Genomic DNA, 14,369 nt, shown 5'->3' with positions numbered 1-14,369 from the left:
TTGCTGTCTCCATAACCGTCTGCTTTCTGCTTGCGGTTTCGGAGCGTAGTTCCTCACAACGCTTGGGCGCGGCCGCGCCGCAGTGCAAAACTGGGGGCGGCCGCAATTTCAGGCGAGCAGCGAATCGGCCGCAAGGGCACACGGCAAGAGGAGCGCGGCGGGATCACGTTGGCTACGCGCGCGGGATTTTCGGCGGCGTGCGACTGTGATTTGCCTGTGAGATGTGCATTTATTTCGCGTCTGAGCAGTGCAGAGCCTGGCAAGCGACGAGCACGTTCGCGCTCGCCTGCACCTGCCACGGAACTCAATTACGCATTGCGTAGCCCTCGGGCTGACCGCTCTGATGCTGCCCGCTTCTGAGCCGGGCAATGACGTCCGGCGGCTCTCCCTTGTCCGTGAGGAGCGCCAGAGCGCGGCACGCTGGACAGCATGCCCACGACGCTGTTCTTTGGAGAGGCGATGATGGTGTGTGGAAACAGACGCCCCAGAGTGATGTGCAGCATGGACGCACACAGCAGACAACAAACCCCAGTGCGCAGCTGGGGCGTCGCGAAAGACACGCCCGTGGCTGACTTGTTATTGGCAGAGCATCCCTGCAACAGCCCGCGCCTTCCGCGAATAGAAGAACCCCGCCCGTCGCCCTTTCCCTCTCGCGCCCAACCACAGCTTCTCCTTCCTTCTCCAATCATCCTGCACCACCACGACTAGCCATCGCATCAACCAGAATCACGAGTCTTGCGCTACAACGCGCTCGTGGTCACAACACGTCAAACCGCACCGGGTACCTTTGTGTATCTGCTCGGCGCTTCCACACGGCGTGCTGCCCAGCGCAAATTTGGTTCTCGCAGCCAGAGGCACGCGTCGGTAAGACAAGAGCTGCCTTTGCCGCCTTCTCAGCCAGTCAACGCGAGTCGCGCTCCTCACCACCACAAAATCTCGTGACTGACTTCTGCTGCGGCCTACTGCATCCGTAAGTCCACCACGCCCACCTGCCTGGGATGCCTCGCTGTCGTTTGATAATATCGCGACGCGCCGCCATGTTTTTGCTCTGTTCTTGCGCGACGTTCGCAGCTCTCCCCACCCAACTGTCCGAAGCTTCATGCTGGCCCCAGCGCTCGACCCCGTCGCGCCTTCCTGGCCTGCCATGCGCTCTTGCTAACAACGCCCCTACAGGCACAGGGAACACACGACTCACTAACGCTGCTCGGCCTTGTATCTCGCACACTGCTAGCTACTTGGACTGACCCTGCTGTCGCCGTCATCACCTGCACTGCTCAATATATCGCTGCACAGTTGCTGGTTGCCCTAAAAAGCACTGATCACTGGAGCCGCCATCCGAGCACGCTCTAGCAACACCGCTACCAGAGCCCTACCACGCAGAAGCGTCACCTCGCCGGCGCAGCAATCAGGCCTGCATTTGCGACGTGCATGTGCCGCGCTGATTCAAGTTGGTAAGTGTCTTTACGGCATGCATGAACCTGCATTGCCAACGCATCACCTCCAATCGCCCGCCCGCCAACACATGCCACCCTCGCCCTCCTCCAATTGCTCGAGTATCTGTGCCTCGGACTAGCTGACGGTTACTCTTAACAGTGTAGACATCTTTTGCAGTCACATTTTACTGGGTGAAGCCCTGAAACGGACTCTTCCCCACACGGAGCGGGCCTCTAGATTGCGCGTTCTTACCTTCGCCGGTCCACTCTACCTCTGTCCCAGTGCACCGCCCCAGATCTGACTCGGCGCCCAATCGCCATCATTGCGCCTCAACACCTGCGCTGAGACGACAACCGTGCGCCTCTCAAAGCACCTCGCCTCAAAAGCGTGGCCATTGACAACGCATCGAGCATCAAGCCTGCCGCGACGTGATCAGCTTGTGCTGCGCGCCTAGAAGCTCCCTTCCCGCTCTCGATCGCAAGCACGACGCATCCACCGCGATAGCTTTCACCACCTAGCTCACGGTCTAATCAGCCACCGACTACATTGACCAGGCTTGACTCAATCCTCCGTAAGCATCCACACCTTCCCAACACGCGTCATTGGTCGCGTACTAAATTCGGTTCCAGCTCCAGGCTACCATCCTCCAACCAACCCTCATAGAGTTCTTATCCAAGTCGCGTCCCTGCGCCCATCACAACTCTACGAATCAAACGCGACTCCCTTATAGGCAACGCACAACACAAGCGCTCGCAATTGAGGCTCATTCCATATACGGCTGAGGCTTCCACGAGGATCGAGGACCCAGTGTTTGTGTTAGCCAGTGGCGCATCCGGGGTAATATTCACAGCAACGCCGCCTTCAACTCGCGCGCGTCGAGCCTCCCTTGTGCACCCACAACACAAACATCACATATTCCTACCATGACCGATTACGCGCAGTACCAGCAGCCCCACCACGGGCATGCGCCCGGGCACATTCAGCCATACGGTGGAGCGCAGAACGCGGCTCCCGGGAACCCATCAATAACCTCGCCCACCCAACAGCAGCAAATGCATTCATATCAACAGACATCGCCTATTCTCCCGTCGCAGGGGTACGGCCAAGCTGGCGCACAGCACCAGCAGCACCCCCAGCAGATGGCTTATGCACAGCAAGGCTACATGTCTGGCATGCCTCAGGCATATGGCATGTCGCCGACACAAGCAGCAGCCATGGCCACAGCCGCCGCGGCAGGTCCAGCAGGCGCATACGGATATGATCAGAATGCTATGCACGGACAACTTGCGCAAGACCCCAGAGCGTCTCCACGCATGTCTGGGGGACAATTGAAGCAAGATGGGCGCCCTGCGCCACGATCGCCCACTGCTGTGTCCGCGGGGATGGCTGGGCCTCTTGCTTCCCAAGTCCAAATGACGCCAGGTCAGATGCAACAGCGCAGAATGAGCACACAGATCAGCAGTCCTGCGATGCAGCAACCGCAGCCCGTGATGAGTCACGTAGGACCTCGTTCGTCCATCTCAGTCCCTCCCCAGATGGCAGCGCCACCGCAGCATCAACAGTCACCTGAGCTCGTGTCTGGAGCTCAGGCTGAGGAAGCCCCACTTTACGTCAACGCTAAGCAATTCCACCGTATTCTCAAACGCCGACTTGCAAGACAGAAGCTGGAAGATGCACTCCGCCTCACCTCAAAGGGTCGCAAGCCGTACCTGCACGAGTCGAGACACAACCACGCCATGCGCCGCCCGCGTGGACCTGGTGGTCGATTCTTGACCGCTGAGGAGGTCGCTGCTATGGACGCGCAAGGTAAAGATGGCGAGACCGACAACAAAGAAAACAATGTTGCCGCACCTGCCCCCAAAGCCAAGAGTGCAGGACCCAAGCGCAAGGCTTCGCAGACTCAGCTGAAGAGCGGCCCACCCAAGAAGACCAAAGCGCAGCAGAGCATCAGCGAGGAAGATGAGGATGATGACGAAGATGATCCTGAGGATGACAGTTAAGTGCCTGATTCGGCTCCCAAGAACTGCCTGAAGAAGACCTATATCAATCGACATGCTCGTGGTGTACGGTTGACAAACCCACTCGCATCTAGGAGGCCTCCGGATGCACGCTGCGACCTCTACATCTTTTAATCTCGACTTCACTCTTCACAACAACCCCACCTTATTGACGAATTACGACAGCGAGTCTTTCGGGTCTACGGTTGGCTTTTATATGTTATCCATATTGTGCGACCGACACACCATTTGATATCAAATTGTCTTACCAACAAACGACTCGGCGCCCTTAGCGGCTCCGACTATACACACATGTCAGGCTGGTCGGGTATGGTACACTTGTTTGTACGGACGGACTGATTGGCTATTGTGCTTTATGCCTGTTGTATTCCCCTTCTTGCTTTTTGTGCTTTACTCTCTTCTCATACCCCTATACCCCACATTCGTTCAGGAGCTGGATCGGGATTATCCATTGGAAGCTGGTGCAAGTGGCTACGGATATAGAGGACTAGTCTTCAAGGACGAAAATGGATACCAAGTTTGCGACAATCTATCCATTTCATCTACGTTGCTTCTGAAACGATTTTTTGAAATAGACTATCATGTTTATAAGATCTATCAACAGCGTTCTATTCTTCGAGACTTTGCAGCCTTCGGCACATCGACCGTGTACTTGAGAACTTGTTATGTAGTAGTATTAGAGTCGAATACACATGTGAGACACGGTCTACGCTATCTCATAGTCTTATGGAAGCACGACATCCTACATAAGTCCAAGATCTTCGTGCGTGACTGCACCACCTTACGTTGCGACTTGCTGTACGGGCAGAGCACAAACAGACCCTCTTCTGGGGGACGTAGGTCGCCCTACGCGGTTTGATCTTGTTGAGAAGTGCTCTGTAAATGATCTGGTGCAGTGGATGCCTATGCTTACGCAGTCAGTCTATGCCGCTGATGCATAGCGGGACCCACAAGTACTCATCGAACGCCTCACGGCTTATCATCAACACTATGAGCAGGAAGTGTCTCACACAGAAGCAGGGACTTGGGGTTGACCTTTGATAGGTTCGACATCCAGTAGCTGGATTTTCTGAATGCTCTTGGTAAATACAAATGGGTATCTCTCGCAAGTACTATCTATATGGAAACAGATCATGAAATCAGGCAGACGCGCAGCACAAATCGCTATGTCGTTTGCGTGAACCTTGAAAACGGTGATTCGACAACAACCATGGTCGATCCGGGAAGGATTCAAAGTCTTCTCATCCAATCGACCTCAGATCCCAACATCAAACCTGCCTCGTGACCATCGTCACATGCTGCGCCCAGCTCGAGACAACCAGGCATCTGCATATCGCCATGCCGCAGCAATCACACTTGCCGAAATACTTCGATGCTGTGAAAACGACATCGAGATCCCCGCATATCAAGATCCGCCGGCAGAGAACCGACCAGATCGCTGCAAAAGCAGCATGTTCCTCCGGATCGAAGAGAGAAATACATCCCTCTACGTTCAGGCGTACTAACTGCTTCATGCGAGAGAGCCGGCAGACCAACCAACGGAAATCACGAGACAGAGTGAACATACCATCCACGAAATCCGTGTCGCCGGGCCGCAAGCAAATCGTCACGGCGCGCAGACGCTGCAGCGGATTCGGCTTGCCAAGTAAGCGAAGCAGAGACGCCGAGTCGCCCTCGACGTTCTTGAAAAGCGGGTTGAAGTCGACCGTCTCCCGGCGTAACTGGCGGCAAGTGTGGTGGAGACCGGTGATTGGGTAGGAGGAACGAAGCCTCTCCAGTTCTCCCTCGTCGGCGTCGGCGGCTTCAACTTCCATCCAGGTCTCCGGCACGGTGTGGCAGTCGTGAGCGTAGGATATCGCTCGCCGGGTGCCATAGACGTGGTCGTATATCATGTGGCGGATTTCAGGCGGCATGTGGAGTAGTGATGGGGCCGGCCGGACCCAGGAGGAACTGTGCTTGGTCAGCATGGGCTAGTGGCTGGCAAGGGGAGGTTATTGTACTTGAAATATTCCAGGGATTTGGAGAAGTCTCCCGAAGACGTGTCAAGGGGAGGTGAGGTTCTCGCTTTCTTGTTCATGTTGACTTGAGTGTGTGCTGAATAAAATGAGTGAGGATGAGTGCGGATTCAGTGGGAGAAGAGTGAGAGAGTTGGACATGGTTTTGTTGCTACAAAGTGCGACTGGTTCTCCGCGAGAGGAAGGGGGCGGTGTGCATTTATGGGAATCGGCTCCACACTATCTCTAGTCTTCGTCTTCTTGGGTAACGACGTTCTAGCGCAAGGAAACTACGCTTGTTTATACACGCTAGAAATTCGCTCTTTACAGCTTGAGACGCGGATAAAGCACTAGCGTCGACTACAACAAGCGTAGACACAGTGAGCATTTCGCCCTTGATGTCGGGCATTGTTAGCAAATATACGCTGTTGACGAAAACCATGGGGAAATCACGCGCTAATGACAGCACATAACTCCAGGCAAGAGTGTTCCGACATCATTATCAGTGCCATATTGTAGGCAAAGTTGCTTCCAGCATCACCCACCTACCACAATAGCCGTGTGATTGAGCTGTATACGTTTTCGTTACCCAACAGCTACTTACTGCCACTGTGATAGTTCTAGCTCAACTCTCTGGTGATAGCTATACAAAGACAGTGTACACGATCGAGATATTCCAGAAACGAAAAAGTAGACTGGTGGGTACCATATCGACCACGCGTGACGAAGAAAAGTGTGCGGACAAAAACAGTTAGCGACTATCAAGCGAATCTGGTAGGCACTTACGTGAACGGATCTAGCAGTTGATAGGCAGGAGGGCGATGCAGGAACCGTTGGACGGCCCGCTGCCGCTCTCTATCAATAGTCCTATCGAATCCTTAGGTGCATGCTAGTCAACGAATCATGTCGAGTGTGGTGTTACAGAACGTCATATGATGCATCAACCGGTAATCAGTCCCTGGAGAAACAGACTCTGGGTTCCCAGTATCGTGGTGTACGCTGTCAATGGGGAGAGGGGCTGTGCCCACAGTGGACTGCGAGACCTGACCACGAAAGTCTGGACACTGCCCCACAAGGAGAACAGGAACATCGTACCTTACATTTTGTGCATCTGGTTAGACTTGACTCTACGATAGTTGGGGTCCGGGTGCAAAGGGTCCTTTGCAAGAATGATTGGGCTGCGCGGCGAGTGCCAATCAAACCAAAGCTTTGCCACGCATAACTTAGCAACGCTGGTCATGGTGGGCCCTTACTATATGTTCCAGAATTTAACACCTCCCAGTTCACATACCACTGCCGGAGCCATACTCTTGGTACCTGGACTACGAGTAGGCGGCACCCGTAGCGTCCCCTCTCCCACGTCCAAGACCCATCCGCTAGTTGCACGTGTCCCTGCAGCCCTAACCAACTTCTTGAATCGTAGTTCAGCCATACATATCGTTGAGAGAAACCTCGCTCGGGCCGTGTACCCGCCCCTTCCTTGTCCGCTAACGAGCACCGGTGCCCATGGCAAGCATCGCCTACAACGCCAACCTCACTTGGGACATTGCACCGTGCGGTCGCATACATCATGAACACCTCAATAGGATGTCAACCTGATGATGTCGCTGCCCTGCTTCTGCCCCAAACACCCGCCTAGCCTCATCCAGCACCTGCTCATGCTCATACCCCGCCAGCCGCTGCGTCTCCTGCACGAGTACCACTGTCTCCAGCGCCGCCAAGGCGCGTAAGCTGCGCAAAAGAGCCTTCAGCGACATCGTGAGCTCCAGCGGTTTGAACGCGTAGCTGCTCGTGCTCACTATGCCTCCTACGTATACGTGCAGCGTGCGGAGCAGATCCGCCTCCGCACTATGTCGGCGCAGAAAACAGGCCACTCCTAGAGCGGAGCCAGAAAATGTATTGTGGGTCCAGAAGAGGGAAGTGAGACGGGCGGTTTCGTGGTACAGTTGGCGGCAGGTGCGGTTCAGGGTGAAGCGGAAGGGGTGCGTGCTCCAGAAGGTGTTGGGGGGATGTGATGAGCGGTAGTGCAGGTAGTCAATGGTTGGCTGGACTCGCGAGATGTTTATTTCGTGCCCAGTGAAGACGTACTGGTAGATCCTATGTCGAAGCTCGGGAGGGAGGCGCAAGAGAGGTGAGTTGCGTTGATTGGTCAGGGTGCTAGAGGACATCAGTGATGCTCGGGATGAAGTTCAAAGGCGTACATGTCGTTGCGATCCATCTTCTCAAATGTACAGCATGAATGTTATGGTAGAGTGGAAACTTGTAGTTTGATTGATTCTCCAGAAGTTGAAGAGAACTACAATTCAATGATGCCTGTCGACTCCTAGGCTCCAGGATTACCAGTCTTTGTATGCCGCTTGTTGCCACGGCAGCGCCCTCTCTCATAGAATCTCTAGCTCTAGCCTCACATCCTCTAAAGACGCGAGTTCGCGAAATATTCTCTCGATCCCACTCTTAAGTTTGTTGTCGCGCACATCTCTAAGATCTGCTGTCGCCGCGACTTTCTCAAGTCTATTGAGCGTGCTCAAGTCGTGTAGAACTCGAATGATCTTATCCCACGGTCCACTCAACCTAGGCCTATTCTTGTCCCACCGCTGGAAATAGCCTGCGCATGTTACGATACGAACAGCCTTGATGAAGTTTCGTTTGTATCCTACATCCCTGATGAATCTGCTTATGTCGTCTGCACTGCCAACGAAGACGTTCCTCGTAAAGTACATGTTGGCCGTTTCGTGACGCAATTGGCGAGACACAGTTTCTAGTGTAGGCAGCATTCGGTCTCTCGGAGACGAACGCCGATTCTAGTCTGTTCTCTTGTACTTTAGGGACAGACGGCCGCGATGCCTGTTCACTTCGATCTTGTAGCCACTGATCGCGTAATCGTAGACCCTGTTGCGCAGTTCAGCCGGGAGCCGAAGTAGAGGATACTGTTCCCGGTTTCGACGTGTACTACTAATGGATTAGCACTTGGAGTGTTACACGCGTGTGCACAACCAACATAGCATCATAGCCCATGGCGACGAAGCGTTATCCGAACTGGGTTGAAGGGGTGTGTAGTCGATGCCGGTCTGGGCTTTGTGCAGAGAGATTGTGTAAAATAGTGATGGGAAATTTTGCGAAATAATGATGGTATGAGAGACTGAGAGAATGAATCCTGAAAGTTAGGCAATGGCCTGGTAGGCAATCACCTCGCTTCGGGTCGGGTTCTGGAAGGGAAGGAGCGAATGATGAGTGAACGTGAACTTGCTTTCTGCAGATCGATTCTAGTAAACTACTCACTCTCCAAACCCTCCAGATATTCTTACTCAGACAGCTTAAGCTTCTCGAACTGCTCAATGCTAGCCTGCCAGTTCCTGCCCTCGATCTCCGCCGCCCTCAGCTTCTCCTTCTCCTGCTCCTTGACAGCATCAGAGACCTTCTCCTCCCAGTCGGCATCCATGATCTTCTTCTGCTTCTCGACCGTCTCGTTTGCCTTCTTGAGTCTGTCTTGCGCCTTCGTGATCTCCTTGTCGACCTCGATACGGCCCTTGACATCGAGGAATGCTGTCGCGGAGGAGCCAATAGTGTAGACTGCGCAGCCGGTGGGAAGGGGGTCTGACGGACCGAGGATCGTGATCTCGGCGACGGTCTTTCCAACCAATGAGCGGATGGAAGGCAGGGATGTGGAGGCCTCAAGCGTCTTGCGTGCACCATCACTGAGAGGCTGAACGTAGGTCTTGCCATCCTCCTTGAACCCATACTCGGCAGTAAGGGAGCGCAGAGCTCCGGAAACATCAACGAGGAGCTCGTATTCGGCATCGGCGGCCTCGTCGTCGAAGGTCTCGTTGTATTGCGGGAAGGAGGCGACAGTGATGGAGGGAGTCTTGTCACCTTGCCTGCGGGGCAGACGCTGCCACAGCTCCTCTGTGAGGAAGGGCATGAAGGGGTGGATCATGGTCAGACCACCCTCAATGGCTGTGTAAAGGGTCTGCTTGGCGCTCTCCTTCTCGGCCTCGCTGCCGTGGTCGAAGATTGCCTTGCTATTCTCGATGTAGGTATCGCATAAGAACTGTTGAGCATTAGCATTTGAATCTGACACAATCGTTGTCCGTGTTCTTACCTCATAGAAATACCTATAGGCAACCTGTGTGGCAAGCGAAAACTCGCGTGCCTCGAGATGAGCATTGATCTTCTTGGAGGAAGTGGTGAGCTTGTGCAGTATCCAGCGCTCAGGAAGCGATTCATCGCCACCCTTCTCAACCTGCGCACGGGGCTGAAGGTCACCAACACGACCAAGAACATACTTGGTAGCCTGGTAGATCTTGTTACAGAATCGCCTGTAGCCGTGGATGACGGAGACATCGAAAGAGATATCGCCACCGCCAGTTGTGTAGCCAACAAGAGCCATACGCAGAGCGTCAGCACCGCATTCTGGAATACCCTGAGGGAAGGAGGTCTTCTGGTACTTCTCGGCGGTCTTCAGTTCCTTAGGATCCAAGTTACCAACCAACAGTTGTGCGTGAAGCTTCTCAAGAGTAATACCGTCCATGATGTCAACAGGATCGATAACGTTTCCGAGAGACTTGGACATCTTCCTGCCCTCAGAGTCACGGATCAAGGAATGGCAATATACCTCCTTGAAGGGAACCTTCCCTGTCAGACGGAGCGACATCATGATCATGCGAGCAACCCAGAAGAACAGGATATCCCAACCAGTCTCGAGGACAGATGTGGGGAAGAGGTTCTTGAGGTCGACGGAGTCCTCATTGGGCCAGCCGAGCGTGCTGAACGGCCAGAGACCAGAAGAGTACCATGTGTCGAGTACGTCCTCATCACGCTCGAGGGTGAATTTCTTGCCCTGGAACTTCTCCGCAGCCTTCTTCTGGGCCTCCTCTTCTGTGCGACCAGTGACCCAAAGCTCGTTGCTAGTGCGGTCGCCATCGCCACCCTCAATATTGACAAAGTACGCAGGAATCTGGTGGCCCCACCAGAGCTGGCGCGACAAGCACCAGTCCTGGATGTTGTTCATCCAGTGCATATATGTCTTCTCTGAGCTCGCAGGGCGAATCTTGATGTCGCCGTTGCGCACAGCGTCGATCGCAGGCTTGGCCATCTCGTCCATCTTCATCCACCATTGGGGCTTCATGATTGGCTCGATGACGTCTCCAGACCTCGAGCAGATGGGGACCTTCATTGGGTTATCGGCCTTCTTGACAAAGAGACCGGCCTTCTCCAGAGCCTCAACAACCGTGTAACGCGCATCGAATCGCTTCTGACCTGCAAAGTCGCCACAGTTCTTGTTTAGTGTGCCGTCATCGTTGAGGATGTTGATGAACTCAAGGTTGTGCTTCTTTCCGAGATTGAAATCGTTGGGATCGTGTGCCGGTGTCAGCTTGACGGCACCAGTACCGAACTCAGGATCAACATATTCGTCAGCAACGATGGGCAGGAGACGGTCGAGGAAGGGGTGCTTGGCCTTCTTGCCGACAATGTCCTTGTAGCGCGCATCGTTAGGGTGAACGGCAATTCCGGAGTCACCAAGCATAGTCTCAACACGGGTTGTCGCGACTTCGACGGTCTCGTCACTGCCCTCGATCTGGTACTTGAAATGAGTCAAGACACCGAATTCGACCTTGCGCTCGTAGCCAGGAACGGTAAGCAGCGTTCTGCCTGCGAGATCCTTGTTGTCGACCTCAAGTGCTGACAGCGCTGTGTTGAGTTTTGTGCACCAGTTGACGAGCCTGTTCGATCTGTAGATAAGGCCATCCTCATGGAGCTTGACGAAACTGTCTGTTACGGCGGCAGAAAGATTGCTGTCCATTGTAAACGCCTCGCGTGTCCAGTCAAAAGATCCACCCATGCGCTTCAGAGAGTGCACAAGATGCGTGTGGTACTCCTCCTTCCACTCGTGTGTACGTTCGAGGAACTTCTGGCGACCGAGGTCGTACCTGGTCTTCTTCTCGCGCTTCCACAGCATCTTCTCAACAACGCTTTGTGTGGCAATACCTGCGTGATCGCAACCAGGCAAGTAGAGTGTGGTGAAGCCGCGCATGCGGTGCCATCTGATCAAGACGTCTTGCAGCGATGTGGCGAGGGCGTGTCCGCAGTGGAGCTTGCCAGTAACGTTGGGAGGAGGAATCGGGATAACGAAGTTGCCAGCGCTCTTGACGGTGCCGTCGGCCTGGAGTTCGGGCTTGAAGAAGCCCTCCTTCTCCCACCAGTCATCTGAACAAAGGTCAGCACACAGAATGAAAGCCAGCAAGAGCAAAACTCACACCACGCTGATTCAACGACCTGGGGAATGTAAGCCTTTGTGAAGGGGTCGTCAAGACTCCTGAGACGCTTCTTTTCGCCCTTGGGTGTCTCTTCCTTGAATTCGGGCAGTTGTTGCTCCTCCTTGCCCTTCTTCTTTTCCTTCTTCGAGGCACCCTCCTTCGCCGGCGCAGCGCCAGCTGCAGCCTTCTTTGCCTTGAACTTGGCATCCTTCTCGGCCTTCTTTCGCTCCTTCTCGAGCTCCTTGGCCGTCTTCTCCTTCTTCTCTACGCCCTTCTCGTTTTCTTGTCCGGGCGCAGACTGGCCGGTGCCGTCCGCATTAGCGGCCTCGAGGAGCTCCTTCTTGCTCTCATCGCTGATGGCAGGAGGCGCAGCGGTGACAGGGCCGGTCTTCTCGCCGGCAGCGTTGTGTGAGGCAGCATTGAGCGCCATGGTGGCGGTGGTGTAGTCGTGTGCGAGCAGGCGCTCGGTGTTGCAGAGAGTGTAGGGCTGTGGTCGCAATTGAGCACTACGCAGCGCAGGCGAGTAGAAAAAGTGCAGAGAGCGGTGGCGTGGATGTGGTAGAGAGATCCGAAGGGAGTGCGGTCGACGCAATATAGGACCGAGGAGGGGCAGCATTAATCCAGGCGGGGCATTATTTTGCGGTGCAGTGAGTCGACGTACAGTCACTAAGTTAGCCTAGCGTGGTCCGCGGCATGAACACCCAATTCCTGAGGTACGAAGTATCCGAGCGTTTCCGCTCCGACCCAATGGGCGATGATCATGTATCACAGAGTCAACACAACAGTCAGGATCGTGAATAATATGAGTCTTTGTATATGTCGGATAGCACATTGACGCCATTCCATGCATGTTTGACGCGTTCTGTTCCCAAGCCTGCGCCCCATACTCCAATAGAATCCCGCCCCGGCCATGACGCACACCGACTCGTACGCCTGTCCCCGCGACATGTATGACTGAATATGCACTGAGACATCGATGGGGAGACACCGGTGGTCAGAACGATGGAGGATCAATAAGCCATATCGGGCGTCGGATCGTTCGTCAATCTCATGCCATTACTCAAGATCTAGGTACTGAAAAGGGTATCAATCAGGCCGCGCTGATGCTGTTCTGCTGAGCAGCTTGTCGAACAGGGGCAAAGTAAGGATGAGCCATCGCCTCTTTGGCTGTGAGTCGATCCTAGCTGAGTCAGTATTGTGAAGTCTGCAGACGGGACGCGCTCTTACCTGGTGGTCATAACGCAGAAGCTTGTCAAGGAAGTCAATGGCATCATTGCTAACAAAACGCTGGTTGTCTGCGTTGATGAATGAGTGCCATGGCTTCTTGGGGTAGCGGCTGAGTATGTCGTCGTACTGAGCATCCAGCTCAATGTCGTACTTGTCGAGGTAGTCAAACAAATCCTCGGTTCCAAGCACCTTGGCAATCTTGACCAGCTGATCAGAGTTGCTGTTGCCGTGGAAGAATGGTTCTCTCCTGAAAATCATCGATGCGAACATGGCGCCCAACGACCACATGTCGAGCGAGTAATCGTATTCTTGGAAGTCCACGAGCAGCTCGGGTCCCTTGAAGTATCGAGAGGCGACACGGACGTTGTACTCGGTCCCTGCGTGGTAGAACTCGGCGAGACCCCAATCGATCAGGCGCAACTGCATGTGATTAGCAATAGATCTTTTCGGTCGATGAGACAGACTTACCTTGCGCTTCTCATGATCGATCATGACGTTGTGGGGCTTTACATCACGGTGCATGATGCCCTTGCTGTGGCAGAAGTCCAGGGCTTTGAGCAGTTCGTAGATGTAGTATCGTACGTCGTAATCCTGGAACTTGGGGTAGAGGCTCCTGAAATCGGTGTTGTTGACATATTCGAAGATCAACGAGGGTGTTTTGCTCTAAAGCTCACATGTTAGCAACGTATCTAGGACGCGACAGCGGGCGAGGCACAATACCGTGCGGTCGCTCATGCAGTCTTCTTCAGAATCGCTACTGACCTGGTTGTCGCGCACCACATCCAGAAGCGAAACAATGTTGGGGCCACCAGACAGATTCTGAAGAATCTTGATTTCGCGCTTTATCTTCTTCTTCTTGACCGGCTTCAGGACCTTGATGACGCACTTCTGGTAGTTGACGACGTTGATGCCCTCAAACACCTCCGAGTACTTTCCGCGGCCAATCTTGCGGACAACCTCGTAGTTCTCAAGCACGCCCCACGAGATGTTGACCGAGTCGTAGTCCCAATACGAGCGAGGCATGTTGGCATTGACGTCGGCATAGACGCGAGCGATGCTCGCGCCGCTGCTGTTCGTCGTCATCTTGGTGGCAGCCAGCTTGGCGGTGACAGTCGGCGACAAGGCAGCGACTGTCTGGGGAGCAGCGAGTGTGGTGTTGGTGACGCGGTCGAGTGGTGGGGGGAGGAAGCGGAGGATGGCGGGAGACGGGCGCAGACACAGGCAGGTTAGGCCGACACACAACACGCCGAACGCAGTTGCCTTGTTCCAAGATACGCGCCCAGGAGGGATGGTGTCGCGGCGCGGTTGGGGAGCTGCAACAGCCGGCTGAGACTTGGCTGGCGGCGCGGAGAGGTCGAGATTTGACTGGGTGCGGGGAGGAGGGTGGTGTTCAGCAGAACCACTAGACGACCCTGGCCCTGTTATGTAAGCATGCATTTATG

The 14,369-nt window shown here is 54.4% G+C and overlaps 4 protein-coding genes across 4 annotated transcripts; 1 reads left to right on the top strand and 3 right to left on the bottom strand.

Moving 5' to 3' along the window:
- Positions 1-1,967: 1,967 nt before the first annotated feature.
- Positions 1,968-3,620, top strand: C7974DRAFT_152355 (CCAAT-binding transcription factor (CBF-B/NF-YA) subunit B-domain-containing protein). Its single transcript, XM_046135804.1, has one exon. It carries the CDS (start codon positions 2,358-2,360, stop codon positions 3,432-3,434), a length of 1,077 nt encoding a protein of 358 aa, XP_045999236.1. The 5' UTR covers positions 1,968-2,357; the 3' UTR covers positions 3,435-3,620.
- Positions 3,621-7,014: 3,394 nt separating this feature from the next.
- Positions 7,015-7,723, bottom strand: C7974DRAFT_451219 (uncharacterized protein; the record flags this gene model as incomplete). Its single annotated transcript, XM_046145776.1, has 2 exons — positions 7,648-7,723; positions 7,015-7,603 (listed from the first exon to the last, which is right to left on the bottom strand). The coding sequence occupies exons 1-2, from the start codon at positions 7,662-7,664 to the stop codon at positions 7,015-7,017; spliced, it is 606 nt and encodes a 201-aa protein (XP_045999235.1). The 5' UTR covers positions 7,665-7,723.
- A 1,024-nt stretch (positions 7,724-8,747) lies between these two features.
- Positions 8,748-12,130, bottom strand: C7974DRAFT_307814 (valyl-tRNA synthetase-like protein; the record flags this gene model as incomplete). The annotated part of the gene is made up of 3 exons (XM_046138147.1): positions 8,748-9,494; positions 9,546-11,650; positions 11,701-12,130. 3 exons carry the CDS (start codon positions 12,128-12,130, stop codon positions 8,748-8,750), a joined length of 3,282 nt encoding a protein of 1,093 aa, XP_045999234.1.
- A 358-nt stretch (positions 12,131-12,488) lies between these two features.
- C7974DRAFT_390697 (casein kinase II subunit alpha) lies at positions 12,489-14,297 on the bottom strand. The gene is made up of 4 exons (XM_046141490.1): positions 13,690-14,297; positions 13,396-13,590; positions 12,928-13,347; positions 12,489-12,880 (listed from the first exon to the last, which is right to left on the bottom strand). The coding sequence occupies exons 1-4, from the start codon at positions 14,008-14,010 to the stop codon at positions 12,791-12,793; spliced, it is 1,026 nt and encodes a 341-aa protein (XP_045999233.1). The 5' UTR covers positions 14,011-14,297; the 3' UTR covers positions 12,489-12,790.
- Between the last annotated feature and the right edge of the window lie 72 nt (positions 14,298-14,369).

This window comes from Boeremia exigua (assembly GCF_020726555.1).
Source record: "Boeremia exigua strain MPI-SDFR-AT-0100 chromosome Unknown C7974scaffold_4, whole genome shotgun sequence".
NCBI classification, from domain to species: domain Eukaryota; kingdom Fungi; phylum Ascomycota; class Dothideomycetes; order Pleosporales; family Didymellaceae; genus Boeremia; species Boeremia exigua.
This window is presented reverse-complemented; position numbering and strand designations above follow the sequence as displayed.

What these genes read in the sequence shown, in the direction of transcription:
- C7974DRAFT_152355 (XM_046135804.1), top strand. Translation starts at nt 2,358, where the DNA reads ATGACCGATTACGCGCAGTACCAGCAGCCCCACCACGGGCATGCGCCC.
- C7974DRAFT_390697 (XM_046141490.1), bottom strand. Translation starts at nt 14,010, where the DNA reads ATGACGACGAACAGCAGCGGCGCGAGCATCGCTCGCGTCTATGCCGAC. An exon ending in ATGTGGTGCGCGACAACCAG is followed by an intron (nt 13,591 to 13,689) that starts GTCAGTAGCGAT and finishes TGTGAGCTTTAG; the next exon opens with AGCAAAACACCCTCGTTGAT. An exon ending in TTCTGCGTTATGACCACCAG is followed by an intron (nt 12,881 to 12,927) that starts GTAAGAGCGCGT and finishes TGACTCAGCTAG; the next exon opens with GATCGACTCACAGCCAAAGA.